This window comes from Tiliqua scincoides, chromosome 3 (genome assembly GCF_035046505.1).
Source record: "Tiliqua scincoides isolate rTilSci1 chromosome 3, rTilSci1.hap2, whole genome shotgun sequence".
Lineage (NCBI taxonomy): Eukaryota > Metazoa > Chordata > Lepidosauria > Squamata > Scincidae > Tiliqua > Tiliqua scincoides.
The window spans coordinates 218,498,375-218,523,865 of NC_089823.1; the positions used below are offsets into that span (position 1 = coordinate 218,498,375).

Sequence of the window (25,491 nt, forward strand, 5' to 3'; positions counted from 1 at the left end):
AGGATGCTTCCAAGGAGTCAGCATACAAGATAGTACAAATGAAACAATAACCTAACTCTGTATCTGTTCCACTTTGAAGATTAAAAGTGACTAGTCATCTACTTACCAGTGCTGGCAGATATCCATTGGAGCAGAGTGCTCTAATTGGACCTACACCCCTTGTGATTCTTCAGTCAAAGACCTGGCTCTTCCTGACTAGCCACACTGACCTCTTTTTATAGCAAAACCTCCCTGACCCACAAGCGATCAGAACCAATCAGTTACATTTAATTCTGCTAAGTTAGTTACACCCTGTGATATTAGCTAATCCAATTTCATGTCATGTACAAAGCAGCCTCTGCTAGTTTTAAATCATCACATCTGTGTATCATTTGTCCTTTGTACACTTAACTGCCTGCTCTCAAGGTCTCTACAGAGTGTAACTGAATCTTTTACTCAGCATTTAAAGGCATATTAACCCTTACTCACACAGAGATGTTTAGTTATTCTTTTCAAAAGACAATAGCACCCACCTTTCAACAGTGCTGTAGTCACACTCCAAATCAAAACCAAATAAGTAATCACCTCCAAGACACTGCCTTAAAGGGAATGAGGAACCGAACCTTGAGGTCACAGTCCACAACGTATGTCCAGTACAGGAGTTAACACTGGCTCTTTTAGATCTTGGTCTATATGTTTAAAGAAAAGCAGTAATGTAAACTTTTGATTGCAGTGGCCAATAATGCTATGAGGTCAATCCAGACAGATCTCGCAAAGCACTATATTGTCTCAGTGAGACAGCATCATTGCATGCAGGCTCAGAATCATCTGTAATCTTGGTTTTATCTTGTTCTTTTTAAATACTGAGGGGAAGACAGTTTCACAGAGATTATTCAAAAGGCTCTTTTCTCTGCAGTCTCTTGTGGTGGTGTGTCAAATATCTCTTCCCAAATGTAGCTGCTTTTGGCTACTGTCCTAGGCTGCTAGTTTATAGCATGGATCTACTGAATCCGTGATGTTTTCTTTCAAGTCAGTTTGTTCATGACTTGGATGGCAAACTTGAAATAAGTCGCATGCAACTTTTGCTCTTTGTTTTGGACATTTTTATAGGGTTCAGTACTCATAACCCCCCCTCACAATAGGGCATTTTTATAATCGCATTTGATGATTTCCTTTTCTTATAAAATCAGGTATTCTTATTTCTGTAACACTTTGACTGCTAGTCACTGCTTTGTTTTACAACTCTTCCACATGTTTTCAAAAGCATTATGGATGTAAAAGAAATCAGCACTGTTTGGAACTGAAGTGACTGAGATGATTCTTTATAGGGGTTCCGTGAGGCATGTGAGAAGGGCCCATTAACTGGTCACAAGATTTCTGGAATACGGTTTGTCCTCGAGGATGGTGCTCATCACATGGTGGACTCTAATGAAATTTCATTCATCAGAGCAGCTGAAGGTGCCATGAAACAAGGTATCCAGAGAAGGATTATTTTCCACTTTATTTTTGGATGTATTTTATTGTTTGTTCATTTTTTCTCAGTTTATGCTTATGTCAAAAGACCCGTTTTATGCTCTTGTTATATCACCCATCACAGTCAGTCTCTGACCCACAGCCAGCCTAACCATGAGACAACCTGATGCAGCTTATGTCTGCAGCAGACAGTAAGGAGTGATGGGGTAGTAGATTCAGGATGTCCTTCACTTGGAGTCTGCTGCCACCTCCCTCCATCCCACTGAGGGCATGGGCCACATTAATCTCTTTCCCAGTCATTAAAGTTGGAAGCAAATCATCCTTTACTGTGCTCCATTGTGCACTTCCAGTTTTATTTAAAGGCATCATGCAAATGAAGCAGATTGCCTTTGTTCTCACTATCCCTTTCAATAAGAGTGGAAGTCCCACATGTCTAGGTTTGTGAAAACCAAGCAATGTAACATGGTAAGTGGCATTTTATTCCAGCATGCCATAGCAGAAACCGACCCAAAACATTGTTATGCAGCATCATGCCACCCCAGTTCTGGCCAGCTGTCAGTCCTCCAATCTACAATTTTTTCCCCCCTACAACTCACCCTCTCCTTTTTTTTGCTCTGAGCAAGTTCATTGATTTCCTGTGCCCATTTCTGTGTTCATGTTCTGTCCCATGTTGCTGTTTATTTCCAGAACTGTCTCCTCTCATTGTGCTGAATCTGAAGCACTGCTATCATTGCTTCCCCTTTTCTTCCCTGTCATAGATAATGCTTCCCATACAGGGTGACCAGATACAATGCAGGACAGAGTGCCTATTCCTTTAACCATTGGATAGAAGAGGGAATTTTGGCAGGTGCAACTTTTTAAACCCTTCCATGTTGAGCTGCACCTGCCAGAATTCCCTCTTCTATCCAATGGTTAAAGGAATAGGCACTCCATTGTATCTGATCACCTTGTTCCCAGACCTATTTGCTACTTGTTGAGGTGCAAGGGGCTTCATTCTCTCCCATATCTTTGGGCTTAGTCAGAAGCAACAAAGAACATCTATGTTTTATACAAAACTTACCAAATAAGCCAGTAATATCAGTAATTGTTACCAAATAAGCATTTCATTTAATGGTAATTTACTGAGAGCAAATGGAGGGCTGGTATTTATGTGCACCATTTTCCATTCTTAATTGTGTAAAAATGTTATGCTGGTTCATTTTGTTCAGCATTCTGTCTCAACAGTGGCCAGCTAGATGTCCCGACAGAGCTAGTCATTTAGTAGTTATTTCCTCTGAAGCTGGGGTTTCTATTTGTATATCCTGAGTAACAGCCATTTGTATATCCTGACTAACATCCATTGGTAGGCCAATACTCCATGAATTACCTTTACGCTGGAAACCAAATCCTGAAGCCTAATTTGATGATTGGTTAATTCTTAATTTTTAAATACTACCATATTTACTATCTGAAATTCTGAGAAAAAATAATTTGATAAAGAGGTCACCTTTATATAGAAAAAGATTATCAGTGGGATTTTGCTTTTTAAACGGGTGCATTTATTTTTTTTTTCAAGGGTTAAAACATATATTTCTACTTCTGAGGGAGGATGTTTTTAGATGTAAGAAATGTCCTCAAAAAGAATAGTTAAAATCAATATGATAGATATTAAGTCATTTCTAAATATCGCTGTGTCTGTATAGTATTTCTTATGTTATGTGAGCTTTGGATTTTTTATCCTGTACCTCAGTGGTTCTCACATATTTAGCACCGGGACCCACTTTTTAGAATGAGAATCTGTCAGGACCCACCAGAAGTGATGTCATGACCAGAAGTGACAGCATCAAGCAGGAACATTTTTAACTATCCTAGGCTGCAGTCCTACTCACTCTTACTGAGGAGTAAGTCCCATTTACCGTCATTGTTAAAAGAATATACATAGTAGCTTGTTAAAAGTACAGGTCTGTAACATTTCCCCAAATGCAGTCACATATCATGGTAGCATCAAGTCTAATATATTAAAAATAAAATATTGAAATGAATGGGAACCCACCTGAAATTGGCTCACGACCCACCTAGTGCGTCCCAACCCACAGTTTGAGAAACACTGCTGTACCTGTATTGATGTTCTTGTCATAAGATGAAAGTGCCCTACCAGGTCTACTGTTTTAGATGTGCAGTAATACTTTCATCTTTTAGCATTCTTATAGCAGTCTTCTTCCTGGTTGAGATTAACAACTACTGCAGCCAATGGGAGCATTGTATTCCTACTAGCAAGGACTAATAGGTGCCAGTTGCCTTTAGCAATTTCTATAGTGATGTTCACATAGTGCTCCCCTTTGCAGGAACATATCCCCTGGGATATAAGAGGTATTACTATATACTGTATTACTATATAGTATTAGAGTAATGCAAAATAAGTATTTATTGATAAGAATTGTTCTAACTTTCCATCTTTTTTCAATTAGCTATGAATGATTCCACAATGTGTATTCTTCAGCCAATTATGTCCGTGGAAATTGTAGCACCCATTGAATTTCAAGGAACGGTGATGGCAGGAGTCAATCGCCGTCATGGCATCATCACGGGACAAGATGGAGCTGAAGGCTATTTCACTCTTTATGCTGATGTATGTGCTACACAGTGTATACGCACTGTTTCTTTACATCTATAGAATATAATCCAATCCAATTATTTTTAAGATACTGTTTTAGTGTTATAATTTTAGCAATTTTAAATATAAAACTAACTTCCGTTTTAGTAAGAGATCCACTGTGTTCACGAAAGTGTATTTGCAAAGGCGTGTCCCATGACAAAGCCAACAAGAGAGAGATAACAAATCTTAGCTTACTGATTAGCTCCACAGGTTCTCCCAGCACATTCAGGAGTTAATATTTACTCATTGTAATGAATATGTAATCAGGGTTGTTTTTTGCAACAATAAAAAATCAAAACTTTGCTAGATCAGATTATGCAAATTAGGCTTCAATCCTAACCACACTTTCCTGAGAGTAAGCCCCATTGAACAAATTAGGACTTACTTCTGAGTAGACCTGGTTAGGATTGTGCCCTTAGTATACTTGTATGTCTGATTTGCATAACTTATGTTAGTCTCCAAATTACGGATTTCAGAGACGTTAAGAGTTAGAATTATAGAATCATAGAGTTGGAAGGGACCTAATAGGGCCATCTAGTCCAACCTCGTCTTAGGCTGGAAATTCATGTAGAGCATTTCCAACAGGTGCTTGTCGAGTCTCTGCTTGAATATCTCTGGTGAGGGATCCACCACCTATCCCGGCAATCTGTTCCACTTATTTGCAAAGTCGTGTGTGTGAGAGAGTGAAGCATATGAATTTGACTTACTTGATTTTTCGACAGTATTTAGGACTTGGTTGATAATATTCATTTAATGATATTCTGAGTCAGACTCATACAGATTCTATAATGAGAAAAATTTATTCTCATTAATAAGATTTAATTAGCATAATTACTTCTTGATGCCTAATTTGGAGCATTCTGGCGCAGAATCCTGTTGTGCAAATTTAGACAGGTTGTGTACGCTTTTTGAAGAATGCTTAGGTTTTTTTGTGAAGGGAATTTGTAAATGTTTTATTGGTTTTGAGGTAAAACATTGTACTTGGACATAACAATTGAAATATATTCAGTGCAGTTAGTCAGTGCAAAAAGAATAATAATTTTTTTCTCACTAAAACTTATCTCAAATATTCTGTCTTTTGTCATCAGGTGCCATTGAATGATATGTTTGGATATGCTACAGAATTGAGGTCCTGCACTGAGGTAAAGATAATTTTTGAGCATGTTGAAACAATTTTGTCTTCATTTTACTGAAGTAAACATGCACATCTGTTTATTGTTTCCTGTGTCACAACAACTGAAATGCACCCAGTTTTTGTGATGGTGATGATTTATTCTCCAGTAATGATTGCCTGATTTTTATATGTGGTAGGTAAGGTAAAGAGTGCAGTCCTAAATGAACAGGGAAATGAAGCAAGTCCTACTGGTTTAATTTAAGGAAAGATGTTTAGAATAACAGTAAGTAAAGAGGGAGCAGAAAAAAGGCACATGAATGGGGAGCCAAATTAGCATTCTCACATTTTTAGCATAATGTGGAAAAATAGAGGTTCTTAAAAAGAGAATTAAACAAAATGAAAGTAGAAACTGGAAAACTAAAATTCAGAGGGAACTCATTTAGGGGAAAGTGAAATTAAATTACTCTGCTTCAACAGCCAGGCTAACATTTTGAGGCTGAGAGCACTACAGAAGCTCTGAGTTTTCTGATAGGAGTTTACAGTGTAAGGATCTCCTGATGCACAAACCTGTATTGTGTTTCTTGTAAGATGAATCTTTAAAATGTTTTTAAAAAATTGTGTTGCATGAATCAGTTTTGAAGCTTTGTTTGAAAGTAATGATTTGGGGTCCTTCTGGAGTCAACAACTGTCCTGTTTATAAGAACATAAGAAGAGCTCTGCTGGATCAGGCCAAGGGCCCATCTAATCCAGCTTCCTGTATCTCACAGTGGTCCATAAGATGCCTCTGGGAGCCCACAACAAGTTGCCACTCATGTTATTGCTCTCTTGCATCTGGCAGTCAGATACATTATCTATGAACCCTGAAGTTGCATACAGTCAATCCTTTCATGTTGTCCTGCATGTTTATCTTTATTTTAAACTGAGCTACTCTTCAGCAGGCAGTGTACTTGCTGTCTTTTGTCTGAGGTGATACACATATGCACCTAAATTCTTCTATTACATAATGTAGATTTGGCCTTTTGGAACTTTAAACTGAGATGCCTGTCTGAAAGGCACCAGTCAGTTGCTGTATTGTATACTATTTTCCTTCACTATTTACACTCCACCATATGTTACATAAAGTATACATTTTAAAAATGTACATAGTGTTTTAAATATGTAATAAGTAATTAAAATATTCTTTACAATACCCCTAACTTGGAGATTCTCTCTCCATAGGGAAAAGGTGAATATACGATGGAGTACAGTAAATACGAGCCCTGTTCACCCAGTACACAGGAAGAACTAGTTAACAAATACCTAGAAGCAACAGGACAGCTACCTGGGAAAAAGGGCAAAGCCAAGAGCTGATTTTCCATATGAGCTGATCATGAAGATTTGATGACCAACTTCTACTGTTGCAAAGCTCTACTGATTTAATGACTCTTGAAAATCTGGAGCAGGTAGCTGGATTTCAACTTGAATCTTGGACTTTATGAAATCACTGAGAGACTGTTGCTGAAATGTTTCTATAGAAATTCCATTAACTAATCACTGTCTTCATTTAATAAAATGTGTTTAGTCTGGCTTCAAATGCTTTATATTAACATTATGCTGGCTGTACTATTTTTCATTCTTGAGAACATTTCTATTGATTCATCCAGAGCATCTCCTAAGGAGTTCAGGTCAACATATGTAGGTTTTTTGTACCTCATTCACAACAACCCTCATAAACAACAAAGTGGTTAATGCTGAAAGACTGTCACTAGTCCAGGGTCAGCCAGTAAACTTCACGGTTTATTTAGAATTTTAATATGAGCCTCCCTGGTCAGACTCCATTACACTTCCATTGCTACTAAAAATGTGGTACCATGATCTGTACCATTGTACCATGTGGTACCATTTCTTCAGATCTGTAAATGGTATGGAATAACAAAGGCAAACATCAGAATAAATACACTTGTCAGGTGGAATCAGCAAGTTTCTTATATTTCAGGTATAGTCTAGTCAAAGTGAAATGCTTATAAGTCAGTGGATTTCAGAAGGATGACGTTAATATAAATAAGATAAATAAATGAGATAAATAAAACTTATATATAAATATATAACTTGTTTGGCTGGACTGCACCCTTTTTCTTTGCTATAGCCCAGTCGTATTCAAACTGGGGTGTCACGATGCCCCAGTCTGAGGGTCCTGGTCCCTTTCCCCTTAAGGGGCGGGGGCAGCCAGGGGACAGGGAGGAGGCAGCGGCACGATCCCCAGGATCATGCCGCTCAGGGGGGCTGCAGGGGCTTGGTGCACTTGCCCAAGCCCCCTGGGGGTGCAGGGAGCCCTGCGCGACCTTCGGGACCGGGTCAGGGAAGGTGACAGCGGAGCGATCATGCCCCGCTCCACTAAACTGGAAGCGGTGCGCGATTGCCCCACTTCCCCTTTTGACCAGGCTGCAGGCACTGGGGTGCACCCTCCAGTCCCTGCAGCAGCTGTCCCTGGCTGCGGGGAGCCGGGCGCGAGCGCCTGCAGGCTCCTCAGGTCAGGGAAAGTGAGAGTGGGGCGATCACGCTTCGCTTCCCATTTTGCAGAGGCGGAGCGCGATAGCCCCACTCTCACTTTCCCTGACTCGGAGAGCCCTGCAGGTGCTTGCGCCTGGCTCTCCGCAGCCAGGAATGGCTGCTGGAGGGACTGGAGGGTGCACCCCCGTCAAAAGGGAAGTGGGGCAATCGCGCACCGCTTCCGGTTTAGCGAAGCGGGGCACAAGCGCTCCGCTGTCACCTTCCCTGACCCGGGGAGCCCTGCCGAAGGTCGTGCAGGGCTCCCTGCACCCCTGGGGACTGCAGGGCGCTTGGGCAAGTGCACCAAGCCCCTGCAGCCTCCCTGAGCGGCGTGATCCTGGGGATTGCGCCGCTGCCTTCCCCCACCCCTGCAAAGACTTACTGCGGGATTCAAACTCCCTGCAGGTTTGAAAGCCGCAGCTATAGCCAATTAATTTGTACTGATGGAGAATGGGAAGAGGCTTGAGCGTGGAGGTATATATATAAAGCACTTTGCTGTTATAATCAATACTACAATGCACTTTTTGTTCACCAGTATATTGGTTCAATGTAATTTTTCCTGACTTAAGACAGATATAAAGTATGCAAAAATTTTTGTTTTAAATGCTATGTAACCTATGCTTAGTTGGTTATCAGTTCCCTGCTAAAAGAAATATTTGTTCAAAGTATACTTGCACTATGTACATGGAATGTATCTCAGCCTGCCTTTCACCATTTTCATTTTATAACCTACTGAAATTTTATTCTGTAGGGCTGTTGCCTAACAGATTCTATCCCTATTGCAGTTTCCCCAAATGCCTTCATTTTAGTTTGCATTTCGAAGGCTATGAAGCTGACTGCTGCAGCCTGCTACAGAGCAGGTGTGTGTTGATCTGTGGCTCATTTCTCTAAACCTGAAAGCAAGGGACAACTCTTTACCTCAGTCTTGAAGAGAGGTCATGCACTAGGAAGGGTGCAACCATTTTTTTTAAACCCCAGCCTAGACCCTAAAAGAGATATCCTATATGAAGGACATTAATTTCATCAGATGCCATCAGTATTCTCAATAAATACTTGAAGGATAGTTCCCACCCCATCACCTAGGTACTGTTGCTCCTCTAGTTAAGAAAGATGTTGGCCTGTCCAAAGCTACAGTTCCTTGACTTAAAACCATCCCTTACTTTATTCTCAGTGCAGTTGGTTTTTCCAATCTAGTTATATTGTAAGTTTTAGGAAGAGAATTTACTGATACATGAATTAGGTATTGGGTCATTTCATTCTTTTTCTAGTCAATGGCCCTTCTGTTGATCTTTCTAGCTTCATGAAATGGATTTGCAAAACCAGGCTCAGCAGCTCATGTTAATATTGGCTAATTAAAATGTTTATTTTCTTTTATGAGTGTATTTTTTCCAGATCTTGATTTATTAGAAAAAATCAAGAAAAAATGTGTTCTCCCTCTCACATCTGTTACTAGGCCTGTGGAATTCTCTGCATACAGTACTTATAAAGAAGTAGAAGAAGGAAAAAGTTTCCATTTAAATTCAAAAATACTTTTGGGCATCGCTTCTAAAGCCATTGCTTGGTTTCTGGACTGTTGTAGTGAAGCATGGTTTGCATTAGTGTTTACATATTATAGTTTTTTTTTTACAAAAACAAAAATTAGGAGTGCATGCAATTTACACCTGTGAATCATTCATATAGCTCTTAGAGCATAAACTGTAGAAGTTAAAAATAGCAAACCCTTGCTTGCAACTTGCCTCCTTGATCTTAACCACTCTTAAATTCTATGGAAATTAAAACATTAAGAAAGGAAACCATTGGCTTTGACTAGAGAGTTACTTGTCCGTAACGGGACAATTTAGGTCCCATTGATTTCAATAGGATTTAGGCACAACTCTCTCTCTCTGACTCCAGGCAGGCCAATTTGAGTAAAATTAAGTAGATCTTTGTTGACCTAACCTATATTATTTCCTCTGTTCTTCATGCAGTTTTTCTTGGTAAAGCATTTTAATTTGTGTCTGCATATAGCATGCTAAAAATAAGTTAAGACTACTGGAGTTGGGCCAAAACTCTCATGGTTAAAGGAACATACATCTCACCATATGACCCATGGGAAAGCTAGGCAGTATTTCAGCAATTTTCATACTGCCTGTATATTCAAAATCTTATTGTGTAGGTTTTAATATGTTAATATGTCCCCATGTTCACTAAAAATGGGGAACAGAATCCCCTCCCTGATACAATTGCTGGCTGCACCTGTGCTGACTCTACACTTGGTATCTATAACCAAAAGGGTCAAACACTGTAGGACCACATCTCTCCGGTTCCTGTTGGTGTAATCCAGTAGTATTCAAACTGGGGCATGCCCTAGCCTGAAGGCCCTGGCCTCTGCCCCCTTAAGGGGTGGGGGCAGAGAGGAGGTTCAGGGGGCTGCAGGGACTGGGATGCACTCACAAGTCCCTGCAACAGCCATCCTGGGGTGCGGGGAGCCCTGCATGAGCATCTGAGGGCTCCCCAACCTTCTAAAAGTGAAAGTGGAGCAATCATGCTCCACCTCCGCAAAACCAGAAGTGGAGCATGATCACTCCACTTTCAACGACCTGGGGAGTCCTGCAGACACTTGCGCAGGGTTCCCTGCACCCCAGGACAGCTGCTGTAGGGACTGGTGAGCACATCCCAGTGCCTGCAGCCCCCTGACCAACACAATGCTGGGGATTGCACCCCTGCCTTCCCCACACCCTCACTCTCCCTCCCCTCCCCTGCAAGGACTTACTGATTTTTTCAAACTCCTGGAGAGTTTGAAAACCACATCATTCATTCATTGCCATCCTTCAGTCTCGGGAGACTGGTATCATGCTCTGAAAAGTGGTTCTGGAACAGGGTCTAGTGTGGCTGAAAAGGCCGATTCAGGAGTGACAAACCCTTCCACACTGGGAGCAAGTGCAGTCTGTCCCTGGTCTGCCTTCCTTCTTCGCCTCTTGCCTCAGTCTGTTGGGCAAGTGCCTCTTCAAACTGGGAGAGGCCATGCTGCAGTCTGCCTCCAAGCGGGACACTCAGAGGCCAAGGTTTCTCATCTGTTGAGGTCCATTCCTAAGGCCTTCAGATCCCTCTTGCAGATGTCCTTGTATCGCAGATGTGGTCTACCTGTAAGGCACTTTCCCTGCATGAGTTCTCCATAAAGGAGATCCTTTGGGATCCTTTGGGATCTGGCCCTCACCCATTCTCACGACATGACCAAGCCAACGCAGGTGTTTCTGTTTCAGCAGTGCATACATGCTAGGGATTCCAGCTTGTTCCAGGACTGTGTTGTTTGGAACTTTGTCCTGCCAGGTGATGCAGCGGATACGTCAGAGGCAGCGCATGTGGAAAGCGTTCAATTTCCTGTCCTGTTGTGAGTGAAGAGTTCATGACTCGCTGCAGTACAGAAATGTACTCGGGACACAAGCTCTGTAGACCTGGATCTTGGTAGTCTATATAGGTATGTCTCCTACTCAAACACCAGGGGGCATACTCAGCAGGCACACTGACCTCAGGGAATGGGCTGGTATGTGTAGCCTTACTCCACATTCAGTCAATGTGGAGGATGATTTGAGATAAGAACTTAAGTCTCCACATGAATTCATCCCACACATGGAAAAATAAAGTAGCCAGTACAGCATGTAACAGTATTCATTTTATTGAAGATAAGTTAAAAGTTAGCTCAAATCTTTATTTTCAAAACATAACATACTTCCAATATTTCTCTTAAAATAGCAGTTTCAAAAACTTCCAAAACTTTTGTTCGCACATATATATTAAAATTTGCCTCACATAAGAGTTATCCCTAATCCAAGAAACTTGGTGAAAAATCAGTAGTCTTTACATGTTTGTTTTATAAAAAATATCTTCAAAAATGATTTTAGGAAGACGGAGAAAAGTGTTTGGTTTTTTAAGAAAAAAAGGATTAAAGATAGGTCAGAATAAACTAGTACAAAGCTTCCAAACACATGGCAGTGCAATGATTTATGTATAAGAATAATCACAGTACTGATTTTGAATACAAATGCAATGTGCTCCACATCCTTGTAAAACTGTTTACACCTTTTTAATAATGCAGGCTGCCCTCCTATTTAAAAATTCTTTTCCAGATCAGTATAAATACCACTACCAAGGTCCACGTATTCTCCAGAACCATCTTCAGACCCTGACGATTCATCCTCAGATGAGCAGTCATATTTCACGTTGGCAGGTGTGCCAGGCAGCCAGTTTAAGCGCACGTAGCAGGAAGTAGGAGGCTGGGGAATGATGCAAAAATTATTGTTGGCATTTATATGACACTTTTGAAAGCACTTTACAAACATTATCTCAAGTAATCCTTACAACAACAAACTAACAACAAAGTAAATTAACATTCCCAGATTGTAGCTGGATACATGGGTGACACAAGGCTAGCTAGTGGGCTCACGACTGAAGTGAGATTACAGCCAGAGGCTTCCTCCTTCATAACTCAGGCTTTTTGCTATGCTACTTTTAGAGTGCAAACATCTGTGGTGGTGGTGGCGGCTGGGCAGGCACAGACACTTTTCCTGGGCCAGGAAGTCCAGAAAGGCCCATCTGTGCTCTGAGGAAAGAATTAACTAAAGTGTAAATCCATGATTGATTAAGCTTATACAAATTTCCCTAAATCTATATGGGATGTTCAGAGCTTGCAAATTTTGCAGGAGCCTATTAGAAGCACACTGGAACAGAACAAGCAACATTCTGAACAGTGAGTTGCTAGACTAGGTTCTTCTGTAGATCTGAGAGAAAGACCTGTTCATGGAAGGACTCCACGAGGTCATCTAGCCCAACCTGCCTATAGCAGGAAATCCTAAAGTATCTCCAACAGGTGCCTCTCAAGTCTCTGCTTGAAGATTTCCAGTGAGGGAGAATCCACCACCTCTCAGCGATCTGTTTTACTGCTGAACTGCCCTTACTGTCAAGAACGTCTTCCTGATATCCAACCAGAATCTTCTCTCTTGCCGTTTGCACCCATTTGATCTAGTTCTGCTCTCAGATGTGGTTAAGAAGAAATTTGTTCCTTCTCTCATATGAAAGCCCTTCAGGCATTTGAGAAGCACCATCACACCCCTCTCAGCCTTCTCTAGGCTAAACCTACCAAGCTCCCTCAACGTTTCCTCATAGGCAGAGGTGTTTGAAAATGGTGTTATTTAACTCAGAAGTAAGCCTGTTGTATTTAGTAAGGCTGTAATTCTATCTTACTTGCCAGAAACGAACACCTCTACCCATAGGGCTTGTTCCCCAGTCCTCTGATCCTCCTCCTTGCTCTTCTCTGAACCCACGGCAGTTTGGCTGCATTTTTCCTAAACTGAGGTATCCAGAATTGACACAGTACGCCAGGTGAGGTCTGATGAATATGGAGTAAAGTGGAACCGCTACTCAAGACTTGGAAGCTATGGTTCTGCAAATGCAGGCTACAATCCTGCCTGCCTTCTTTGCAGCTGCATCACACTGCTGACTCAAAGCTTGTACAAAAACTTCTAGGTGCAAACCTATGCATGTCTCCTCAGAAGGATATCCCATTGTGTTCAGTGGGGCTTATTCTCATTAAAATGTGTATGGCATTGCAGCTTCAGACTTGTAGTTTTCAAATTGAGGCTGCAATCCTAACCACACTTTCCTGAGAGTAAGCCCCATTGAACAAAATAGTTCTTACTTCTGAGTAGACCTGGTTTGGATTGTGCCCTAAGTCTTTCTAACTCTAAAATGACAGGACCTGGAGTTTTATGGCTCCTGCTGATATTTCCCTACGTTCAGGAAGAAGGAGTCAGCAGTGTGGGACAGTGGACCTGGCAGCAGGTGAGACACAAATACCATAATAGTCACATGGGACTATTCCAGAGACAGTAAAAGCTGGTGCTGCTGATCTGATTCTCAGCAAGTTACTCTGGTCTCTAGCATATATAAGACAAGAAATACTAAATGCTTGGGAAGCAGGGCAAAGTCTAAAGGATACTTCTCAGTGCAAGGTTATATAATGAATATACATGCTATACTGACTAGTCTAGCTAAGAGCTCAAGTCAGATATCCAGAAATAGAAAGAACTTTAATTAAGAAAACTAAATCAATTAAGCTAAATCAATCAATTTTTCAAAACAAGGTCTTTTATAAGGGGAGCTGGGGAAAGGAGAGCAGCACCAGGAGTGTGCAAGTATTATTATAGAAGTAAGGTGATTGCTGCACATTTAATGGGGAAAACCCACTTTAAGTATTATGGTTTTCTTACCTCCAAGGCATCATTATCAAGCACAACAGTAAAGTAAAGTTCAAGTGAACCACCGTATTTTTTCTGGAAAGGAAAAGAGTTAGAATGAAGACAGCCAGTCAAAAATTTAAAATTAGGTTTTAAAACAACAGTATTCAGGAGCAGCAATTTATGCTATAAAATTAATCCAAATACATACAACAACACTTTTACAGGGGGGATTTAGTAAGCTTTGCAATTCAATACTGGGGCATGCTGTTCTTTGGAAATGATCCCCCCCCCCCGGTTCAGATTTCATGTTGTCATGTCCAGGAACACTGCAGGACAACAAGGGGTGATAATGTCTCTCTGAGGGCCCAATCCTATCCAGAGCTGATGCGGCCACAATGCAGCCCCAAGGTAAGAAAAACAAATGTTCCCTTACCTTGAGGAAGCCTCAGTTAGCCTAACCCCCCCCCCCCCCCGGCCAGGATGTACCACACGCTCTATTGGCATGGCTGCATCAGCACTGGAAAGTTGGATAGGACTGGGGCCCCGAGTCATAACCACATAGCAACCATTAATGATGCAATCTAACAGCAATTTTCTGCTCCAAACTTTGGTCTTTGGTCCCTCCATGTAAGAATGGTCTCCAGTGAAATTTCCAGAAATGGTACTAGATAAAGCACGCTTTGAAGGAATCCAAGTTGACAGTCTGTGGCTGGTGAAACTATGACAAAGGTTTCCCTTCTAATGCAAGCCATTTCAGATTCACCTACCTGCTGTTTCACATTCTTGATATCTTTCAGGAAGTAACCCAAGTCCTCAGTTGATAATTCCCATTCAATGTGATTGCTGCCAAGACTGACCAAAGCCCACACTTGATCCAGGGAGGGATGGCTAACATCTGTAAAGGACAGAAAAAGAGAAAAGCTTAGGAACGGGTGATACTCAGGAGCTGTTTACAGCAAGCAGTTACAGACTCCAATACAGGAAGCCTTATTATACATACTTTACTTGCATGCAGCAAGGTTTTTCAAATGGGCTTTTAAGATTAGGATAAAGAAGGATGCAGTGTTTTAAAAAAGCAGAAGTAGCTGACAGTGTCACCACTGCTCTTTAAATAAAATGTACATGTTTCTCTTCTCTGGTAAGCTTTGAAAAATTGGTTCTGCACGTTTTAGTACAGTTCAATGAGGAATGGCTGGCTGCTGCGGACCCCTATTGCCTAGCAATCATGCCATCACTATCATCACATCCTCCTTCCAAATGCCTGCAGCCATTAACATAGCTGGGAGGGGGTCCCAGCACTAAGTTTTTGCAGGCACCTGAAAGCACTGTGCAAGTGGCCCCTCCCAGCCATTCTGGGCAACTAGAGCAAAAGGGAGGCATCTCCTCCCTTTTGCTCTAGCCTAGGGGTGTCAAGCATAAGGCTGGTGGAAGCTTTTTATCTGGCCCTCAGGCACTCATCTGCTAAGCAGTGCTAAGGTGTTACTTCTGAAAGGGCAGCCCACATGAAAATTGGGCTCTCCCATATCTTGAAATATGATCAAGATCTGCATATTTTCTCTTCTGTCATTTGCAGCTAATGAGGTTCTAAGTGAGAAAAAGTGCTTATTTTTGGTTATGACCTGTTTAATGACATCATTTCCTGCCTTATGACATCACTTCCGGCCCTCAGCAGGCATCATGAATGAAATCCGGCCCTTGGTTTGAAATGAATTTGACATCCCTGCTCTAGCCACCTGGAATGGCTCTGAAGTGGAGGGGGAGGGGCTGCTTCATGATGTGTTCGGGCATCTGCAGAAACTTAATGCTGTGACCCCCTTCTAGCTACTCAACAGCCTGGAGTAGACATGCAACTCTTTTTTAAGTGTTCATGACCAGGAGGAGGGGATGTTGGATTGTAATGCTTACAAACTCTTGCTTTTGCCTAAGTCTGATTAATGCTAGGAAGGGTTATTAACCCCTGCTAATTGGTTAAGAGGCACTTTTTCAAGTGAGTGCTCCTTTTTTTAGCAGGGGGAGAGTAACTGGCCCACCTCACCCCAGCACTGTCTATTCTAGTGGCTGTCTGCTGGTATTCATTTGCATCTTTTTAGATTGTGAGTCCTTTTGGGACAGGGAGCCATTTAGTTATTTGATTTTTCTCTGTAAACCGCTTTGTGAACTTCTAGTTGAAAAGCGGTATATAAATACTGTTAATAATTAATAATATTGAGACAGAGATACAGTTTGCAAGAGACATACCACTAATTCTTGAATACAAGCTGAGGTCCTCCTGAAATTGTTCAGCAGAGTCTTTGGTATTAGAGCAAGAAATAGTAACATCTGGCTTGGGGGTTTTCTTCATGTAGAACACAGTTGCAAAGCATGTCCCCAGATTTTGCTTGAAAAATAAAGTGCAAATGTCAGCTCTTCAATTAAAAATGAAATCTTCATTGCAGTCCAATAGCAGATTCTGAATAAAATGTTTTACAAGCAAGCACTAGAGAACATCCAGCTCAATCAGTAGTATCTTTTGAATGTCTGTCAGGACTATTGCTCCCCACCCCTCCACCTGTCTTTGGAGGCCTGAGGACTTGAGATAAGTTAGATTCAATATCTTTTTTTCTGAGAGAGGATGCTGAACGTGACAGGGAGAAATTCAGCAGGTACTCATTTTCCAATCAGAGAAGAAGACTGACAAGATAAATTGCACCTGTTGAATTTAGATCAGATCCCTTTAAAAAGAGGAGTAAACAAAAGTGAGCAGTCTATCAAAGGCTATTAGTAAGGCGGTTTTTGTTGTTAAAAACACAAAACACTGTCATGAAAATTTAGACTGAAAAGTTTGAGAACATTTGTACATTTTAGGAAGATGCTTCTGAATCACAACCAAGGAGAGGAAATCATGTTTGCACCTACTGTCCAACACTGTAGGGCAGGGCTTTTCAAACTAGGGAACTTCAGCGCCCCAGCCTGAAAGCCCTGGACTCTTTCCCCTTAAAGGGCAGGGGGAGGCAGCGATTCGATCCCCAGGATAGTGTTGCTAAGGGGGCTGTAGGGACTAGCATTTACTTAACAGTCCCTGCATCAGCCTCCTGGGGGTGCGGGGAGCCCTGCACGACCCTCCACTTTTTGCAGGCTCCCCAGCCTTCAAAAAGTGAAAGTGGAGCGATTGCGCTCCACTTTTGGTTTGGCGGAGGCAGGGCGCAATCGCTCCACTTTCACTTTCTAAGCTTTGGGGAGCCCTGCAGAGGGTTGCGCAGGGCTCCCCACACCCCCGGGAGACTGCTGCAGTGACTGGTAAGTAAATGCCAGTCCTTGCAGCCCCCTTAGCAATGCAATCCTGGGGATCATGTTGCTGCCTTTCCCCCAGCCCAGCCGTCTCCCTGCTCCCATGCAGGCATTTACTGCGGTCCTCAAACTCCCTGAGAGTTTGAGAACCACAGCTGTAGGGCACTAATCTCATGCATGTTTAGTAAGAAGCAAACCCCATTTTGTTCCATGAGACTCCCAAGAAAGCATACACACTACTGCAAAGCTACTATTGCAAACCTACCTTGGTTTGAGGGTCTTTTGTAGTAAACTGCAAGAAGTATTTTCGTCCAAGTCCTGGGATAATCTAGAAGAGAGAGAAGCAAGATTCACAACTGAATTGTTTTAAAATCTATGCCTCTAAAAGTATTTGCTAAAATTGTAGTTGGGGAACGTATACTCTCATGGGTGCTAAAAGTGCTTCATCTACTACTTTTCCTCATCAATCCTCACAAAACCTCCATAAAAGAGACCAGAATGGATTTTCGCCCCATTTGACAGAGGTGAGCTGATGTGTATGGTTTGAGCACGTGATCTGAAAGAGTCAGCTTCCTCTCCTTCATTGAAACTTTAAAGAGGTCTTTTTGGTCTCTGCTAGCTTAGCAGACATTTGTCTTGAAGACCTTTATGATTACCAGTGGTAGAACCATCTTGTAAGCAAGTACAGCTATTGCGATGGAGCCAAAATTAAGCACTACTGTGTCCACTTAACCTCAATGAAAGAGGTTTAAATCAGGGGTTCTTTTTATGATCCCAGACCACCCCGAAAGGCTTGCCCACTATGTCCCCATGCCTCCTTCACCAGGCTGTCAAAATCATGATCATCACTAGTTCTATTAGGTACCAATATGACTTCACAAGGTGTCAATAGCTTGGTTTTCCTTTACATAGGCTAGCAACAGAGCACCTCAATCCATATTGACAATGGTGATAGCTAATAATGTAATCTAACAACAATTTTTTAAAAATTTAAAATAATTTAAATTTTTTTCAGCAATTAAGTCCCTTAATCCCACCATTTGGTTCCCATACTCCCAAGAAGTATGGATACCTCTGATTAAGAATCCCTAGTTTAAATGCTTAACATTGACTAGATTGAGTCCAGAGAGGTTTTCATTTCCAAATGGATGCTGTGTCTGATCATTTTTGCTTCATCTTATGTATTTATTATTTTTCTTCTACCCTTCTTCTAAGGAACTCAAGGTGATGTACATGGGTCCCCCTTTTACCCTCATAACACACCTGAAAGGCAGGTTAGGGCTGAGAGGCAGTGACTCACATGAGATCCCCAGTAAGCTTTACAGCTCCATGTTGATTTGAGCCCATGGTAATGGGGAGACAGACAGACATCCTGCGTATCTTGCTTCCTATGCACTCACAGGTTCCTTGAAGGTAGACTAAGGCATGCCATGGCAACCTGTCTCAGCTGTCACTGCTATGCCCCAGCCTGATCCTAGTGGGGTACATTCACTTCCCAGGGTGTTCCCAGGGGTGGGCAGAGAGTGGGAGGCGGTTATGCCGGATCCTAACCCCGTTCCTGGGGAGCCTGGGCCAGCCCTGGGCTGCTTGGATTTGTGCCACTGATTCGGGTGATGCAGATCCAAGTAGCCCCCTTGGGGCTGCAGTGGCTCTGCCTGGGTTAAGGGGAAGTGAGTCCTCTTGACTGGGCTGAACCAGTGAGCACCCAAACTTTGTGCTGGATGCAGCACAGATCCACTGGCCTGCCTGTTCCAGCACAAGAAGTTTACCAACCATCCAGAGAATGTGAGGGAAAAACACAACTTTTTTTTAACATCTCTACCCTTGCTCAATATTTTTTTCTTTTATTCCTGCTACCCGGTTATAAAACCATCCTCCTCCAAGATTGGCTGATGATCTCTGTGTATTAATCTTGCGACATTAAGTATAACAGGTTGAAATGAAATATTTAGGGCCTTTCTGAGTTCTTTTTTTTTCCATTTAATATTCCCAGTTCTCACAATGGAAACACACAACAGCTGCCAAATAGCTCTAGGCTGAAGTTCTGGACAGGTGGCTAAAGACATACGTAAGGGCAAGGGTCTCCAACTTTTAGCTATATGTGCAAGCTTTGGGGTTGCCAAGGTGAAGGGCTGTAGCTCAGTGACCAAGCACTTGCTTTGCATCTCCAGATGGGGCTGGGAAAACTCACCTGGAACCCTAGAAAGTTTCTGCCAGTCAGTATAAACATTACCAAGCTAGATGGTCTGACTCCATATGTCTGACTCCAGATGTCCAGCATCTCCTTATGAACAGGACGCAGGAGTAAGCTTTCAATGGTGGCTCCATTAGCAGACCTTTGCAGATGATGATAGCCCTATTCAGGTGTTACATAACTATGAGCACTGTCTGAGACACTTCCCAGTCTCTGGGCCATAGGGCAGGCCACTGCACTCTGTCACCCTGTCCACCACACCTGTGTCATTTGTCTGAAGAGCACCCATTGTCCCTAATCATGGGGAGGATCCCAGAGTACATTTGTCACTTCAGATAAATACTGTGTAAGCATGGGGTGGGATTGGCAGTTCAAGGTGCACATCAGTGGACTTTAGTATAGCATCCACAGATACGGAATGCCCAAGAACACCTAATGCATATTTTCATGCTATGAAATGCCTCACCAGCTGATTTCCACAAAGTTGGCTCCTGTTAGAAGCACAAAAGCAAGCCGAGCCACTCTTCTGGACAGCTGGCAACCCTAGCTAGTTAGGGATTTATTATTTATCTGAAAAATTTATATCTTGCTTCAGTGTGGCTTGCATTGAGTATCCATTACTTTTCATGCACCTTTCACTTATTTTACTCTCTGGTCTGTTTTTCAAGCACCATTTCTTTTCACCACAAAAAGATGCACTTTGATGGATAAAGAAGGGGTGGATGAAATTCCAAAAACATTTGCAAAGCAAGCTTATAACTTGACAATGCTAGGCTTGTTTAACAGCCTGCACATTAGGAAAGAAATGCATTGAGGACTCATTTTACCTCTGCTAGATTAATATTTCGCAGAGCAAAAATACAGCTTGGGCAGTTACCTCTTCAGGCACACTCCTGATTATTACAGTTGGCTAACAAATACTATTGAAGCTTTAATAAGTATGGTTTAGTTATGTATTTGTTCCTTAGTATTTCTATCCCAACTAGCACCTTGCTGTCAAGATTCTTCTATCACATTCTAATGAAATGATGGTAAAGCAAGTACAAAAACAGGTGGAGTCATGGTATCTGCGGGAGATACCAAAACACATGGATAATGAAATCTGTGGGCTGCAAAATAACATATAAATTCAAAAGAAACGAAGACCAGATATCCTGCCTCCCCACATGTCCTCAGTGTTTTATTCTCTTCCCATTTATATGGTCCCACAACCAGGCACGCAGCAAAGAAAGAGATATGGACTGGTGAGCAGTCTCTCTCTTACTCAGAAACCTCAGAGGAAGTGGGTGTCCTCCGGTTTCTTCACTTCCTCACATCAGTTCACATGATCCTTTGTCTCATCTCTGCAGCATTATCGATCTGCTCTATCACAGAGTACAGCAACATCTTCTGCAAGATATGCTGCAGGAAGAAGAAGGCAACTGCAAGAGGGAAGTCAGTGTCCCCTTTTGTTGCACTCACAGAGAGCCACTACCCCACGGCATCAGCCTTAGAACCACAGCTTTCCTTGTAAGTGTGGGGAATATGACATCATAGAAGCATTATGCCTGCTGTGTTTTGGTACTTTCTGTGGCTACATCAGCCTTGACATCACTTCCTATATGTGGAGGATTAAGTCACATTTCACATCTCATGGCATAGATTATGGGTTCTTTGGAAGTGCATATGCACCTGGAAGGAGCCTCTCTGGAATGCTCAGCTCCGCTTCATTTCTGCTCATCAGTGAGTTGGAGTTCTAATGACTGGAATATCTTCGTATCCACTGGGTGCCAATCTCATTTGTCAAAAAATATCCTTGGACTCGACTTTGTCTTGGCAGGCAATGAACTCCTCCCAAGCCTGCCAGGAAGCCCATCATCTCCACCACCTGATGTCCCAATGGAAGATGCAGCTGGACATCTGAGGTCCCTTTCCAAACCCCCTGGAGCTGAACATTTGTCATGAAGTCATGACCCACCACATTATCAAGTTTAATATTAGAAAGAAACATTTCAAAGGCTTGTGCGGGTGCCCAATTCCCGAGTTAGACTCTCAGGAAGGTATGTCTTGGTAAAGCCACATCTACAATGTTATCCCATGCCGAACTGATATAAAGGCACAGGAGCTTCTGTAGCTGGCAACTATTTCTACCAAGCTAGCATCTGGATTGAATAGGCTCTTGGGAGACATTGCGCTTTCTCTGCCCTTTCCCCCTCCAAGCAGTACAGTTTTCTTGGAAAGAACAGCTTCTGATCAAACTGCATCCAAAACATTCTTCTGATAAAGTCCAAGGGCTGGAAATGTTCAACATTCTCCTTCCTTCCCAGCTGGTCAGCTGGTCTGTTTTGTAAAACATTACAGAGATTGCTTACTCTCATCTTTTGCTACCCTACAAACACCTCCATGATACAGAAGAGGAAGAAGAAAACTGTTGCCCCAGGCTGTTTGCTGCCTGCTTAAGACTATCGCTTTATATTTTCAGCATGATAAAAAGATTGAACACTCCAATGGAGATTAGAGCTTGCTTCAGAGCTGGGGATACTGACAGCTCTGGCCTTAACCTGCTTGGGGAAGGTTTCCAGAGTAATCTTTGATGTTGTCACAAGTGAGGTTGAAGCATAGGGAAGAGGGAATTGTTCAGGGGACCAACATTTATCCTCTGCTTAAAGAAAAATCATATACCAGAGATCTGAACAACCAGCCTCGATTTTCATTAGTATGTCTGTTGAGCATAGCAGGTCCCCAGCCTGGCATTCTTATTTAATGTAGCAGGAATGCTAAAAATATCAGTAAAGACCCGGCCTTGCTCCAAATGGTTTAGATACTATAAATATTATAAACATGCAATTAATACTTTTGCAAACATGGGCATAGTTTTATCATACATTTCTGCTCTACTGCTATACTGGCAAAGGGAAGAGAACCGTGCATGAATATCTTTATGGGCACCAAAATGATACCAGATGTCTAGGTAAGTACAGTAATGGCAAAACAACTATTCCCCCTCCCCTGGTGCCAAAAAGTACAGTTGCTTTCTAAAACAGCCTATGTGGATATGGGAGCAAAATAACAGTATGCCCATAAAGTCATAATGTTTGCAGGACAACATAAGAAGAACAAAACAACTACATTAAACTGCATTTTGGGAATGCTTAGAACAAAACAGTGCAAATCAGTATCACACAGTGAAATCCACTGATCGGGTGGAGGTTTCGGGCCCAATCTCCTGTCATCTTGAAGCTCCTCTTCCTTTTTTATGAAAGCCTGGGAGTGCTACTGGTGTTCACAAAAACTCAAGAGTTTAGGAGCTAGGTGTTTCTCCTCCAGCGAAAGGGGTACGAATCACTTTCTCCCTGCTCCTGGTTTTGTTTTGTTTGCATCATGAGAAAGACAGTTTATGTACTGTCAATACCTATGGGCACTATCATATATGCCCATAGTTTGAGGCAAGCTAACTTCTCTTCCAACAGAGAGTGGAGAGACCAGGCTGGTAGCTGAAGGTTGAGACCAGGACTGCCTCTAACGTGTGACTGTGCTCAGTAAATTGTGGGAGTGAGAACTGGACCTAACATCAATCCTTTTCTGAAATCCATGGCACATCAAAGAAGCATATGCACTCTTCCCTTCATGACTGGGTATTGCCCTTTGTTTACAAGGGGAGATGTGGGGCAGAAATATTTTAAATAAAACTCTCACACACAGACTGTTCCACAACTGAAAAATGATGATGGTGGCCTGGCACCTTCAAGCGCCTAGGCTTGCAAAACACAGCTGCATGGAAGAAAAGAGGCCACTGTGTTTCTCAAAGAAAAATCTCAGTTGCTTGGATTAAGCAGTTAAAGTTAAACAAAATGATAGCTGCTTGGATCCAAATATTTTGCTGGTAAATGGGACTCACAAATCGAGATACCCAAAGGCAGATTCTCCATTGCAAACTGCCCTCTCCTTTACAACAGAGAAACAGCATTTACAGTCACTTGTTTACTGGTAATGTGTAGCTTCTGTCAAAATTTAGGTGCAATCATTACACGCCTGTCATCACCAGCAGGCAAACTGAAAACAAATTGGCTCTGAGCCAATTTGTACCAACATCCAAATTACTCTTGCCTGAGGGTGCCTTCTACTAGCCTGCCAAGCAGCTAACAGAATTTGACCATGTACAGTACCAAACTGTGGCAAAATGCTCATGTGCATAGTTAGCAGCCAAAAAGATAGTCTTGCAAAGATAAAACAATCTACACACTAATTGCATGCTGGTGTACATATTGGACAAAGAGCTGCCAACCTTTTTTTTTTAGAAAGCTCCTGGGCCATCTGACCATTGTAATCAGGCAGGTGAAGCCTTTCTAAGCATGGAGATGAAGGGATGTGGAAAGCCTGATGACCTACTGTTTCTGGACGTGTGAAAGGTACAGTTGTCCTGAAAAATGCGGGCAACCCGCTCGACCAGGAAAGTACAAAGAGAACAAACGAATACCACTGGCAGGCTAGAAGTTATGGATATAGCCTATATTTAGGTGGTCTCTGTACTGGCTGCTGGGTTTGTAACCTTATGAGAACGTGTGGAGTTTGTTTGTCTGCACAATGCCAAGTAGCAGTGTAACTAGAGGGGGGTCACAGCATTAAGTCTTTGCAGGGGCCTGAGTGCGCTGTGCCAGCAGCCCCTTCCCCCTCCTCTTTGGAGCCATTCCAGGTGGTGAGAGCAAAACGGAGGCATTCGCCTGCTGCTGGCACAGGAGCCTGCAAAGTCTGTGATGCGTTCAGGTGTTTTGCAAAGTGCTGTGATGCATTCAGGTGCTGTGACCCCCCTCTAGCTATGCTACTGCTAGGCTCTGGCCGCCTGGAATGGCTCTGAAAGGCAGGAGGAAGGGGCCACTTGCACAGCCCTGTCAGGTGCTTGCAAAGACTTAGTGCTTTGTACAGTGAGTTCAGGAGCAGTGCAAAGACTTAGTGCTGTGATGCATACAGGTGCTGTGACCCCCCTCTAACTATGCTACTGCTAGGCTCACGCCACTCCAAAAGCGAGGGGGAAAGGGTTGCTTGCACAGTGCATCCAGGTGCCTGCAAAGACTTAGTGCCATGATGCGGCCAGTGCTGTGACCCCCCTCCAGCTATGCTACTGCTGGGGTCTTGCCTCCTCGAATGGCTCCAAAAGGGAGCGGAAAGGGCTGCTTGCACAGTGCATTCAGGTGCCTGCAAAGACTCAACGCTGTGACCCCCCCTCCAGCTACTCTACTGCTAGGCTCTTGCCCCCCACCCGGAATGGCTCTGAAGTGGAGGGGGAAGGGACCACACGCTCAGATGCCTGCAAAGACTTAGCGCCATGACCCCCCAGCTGCGCTACTGGAGCCTCACTCTTTTCGGCACCGCAACACCCAGGATCAGCAGGAGCTGGACCTTGGGCGAGCCCCCCTCCCTCCTTCCTTCCCTGGCATGAGCGCCAAGCAGTCTGCTGCGGAGACAGCGGCGCCTCTGCCCATGTGCAGAGCGCGTCCTGCGCCCTTTACCTTGGAGGAGACCCTGGTGACGTGGCCGAGCGCCCGGACAGCGCTGGGCGAGCCCTCGCGGACGTTGCGGTAGCTGAGCGCGGCGCGGGAGACGCGCAGCACCTGCGGGCTGGAGGGGCGCAGCAGCTGGTCCTTCCACACCAGGCGGGGCGAGGACGCGGCCAGGGCGGCGCACAGCAGCAGCAGCGCCGCGGGCAGCGGCAGGCGCGGCATCTTCGGGCGGCAGACTGAGCCGGCGCTGAGCCGGCGCTCGCCCAAGTACGGCCGCCCCAGCCCAGCGCAGCGCAGCCCGCCCGCCCCCGCTTCCTTCCGCCCGTCCCAGCGCGCCGGGCGGGCGGGCGGGGGTTGCCTCGCCTGTGTCCCAGTTCCAGCACTGACCTCTCCTCTCGCTTCCCACTGGGGGGGTGTGTGTGTAGGAGAGTTTTTTGCTTTTGTGTGTGTGTGTGTGTGTGTGTGTGTGAGAGAGAGAGAGAGAGAGAGAGAGTATTTGTGAGAGTGTATTTGTGTGTCAATGAGAGAGAGATTATGCCTGTGTGATAGAGAGTGAATTTTTGTGAGTGTGTGTGAGAGAGACTGAGTTTTTTGTGTGTATGAGCTTT

At 43.4% G+C, this 25,491-nt stretch overlaps 2 protein-coding genes across 2 annotated transcripts in view; one reads left to right on the forward strand and one right to left on the reverse strand.

The window, feature by feature from the left end:
- Nucleotides 1–7,288, forward strand: part of GFM1 (G elongation factor mitochondrial 1) — a 36,587-nt gene extending 29,299 nt beyond the window's left edge. The window contains exons 15-18 of the mRNA XM_066619637.1: nt 1,308–1,452; nt 3,900–4,060; nt 5,176–5,229; nt 6,420–7,288. Of these exons, the coding sequence (XP_066475734.1) occupies nt 1,308–1,452; nt 3,900–4,060; nt 5,176–5,229; nt 6,420–6,551 (492 nt within the window). The 3' untranslated portion in view covers nt 6,552–7,288. The remainder of the gene's footprint in view (nt 1–1,307; nt 1,453–3,899; nt 4,061–5,175; nt 5,230–6,419) is intronic.
- A 4,098-nt stretch (nt 7,289–11,386) lies between these two features.
- On the reverse strand, nt 11,387–25,152 carry LOC136645436 (ovocalyxin-32-like). The gene is made up of 6 exons (XM_066621673.1): nt 24,893–25,152; nt 17,478–17,540; nt 16,184–16,322; nt 14,713–14,840; nt 13,976–14,038; nt 11,387–11,983 (listed from the first exon to the last, which is right to left on the reverse strand). The coding sequence occupies exons 1-6, from the start codon at nt 25,103–25,105 to the stop codon at nt 11,819–11,821; spliced, it is 771 nt and encodes a 256-aa protein (XP_066477770.1). The 5' UTR covers nt 25,106–25,152; the 3' UTR covers nt 11,387–11,818.
- Between the last annotated feature and the right edge of the window lie 339 nt (nt 25,153–25,491).

Bases quoted from the DNA above. Each gene is read 5' to 3' on its own strand.
- LOC136645436 (XM_066621673.1), bottom strand. From the start codon at position 25,105: ATGCCGCGCCTGCCGCTGCCCGCGGCGCTGCTGCTGCTGTGCGCCGCC. The intron at 17,541-24,892 runs GTAAAGGGCGCA...TCTCTCTTCTAG, and splicing joins TCACCAGGGTCTCCTCCAAG to ATTATCCCAGGACTTGGACG. The intron at 16,323-17,477 runs GTAGGTTTGCAA...TTATTTTTCAAG, and splicing joins CAAAAGACCCTCAAACCAAG to CAAAATCTGGGGACATGCTT.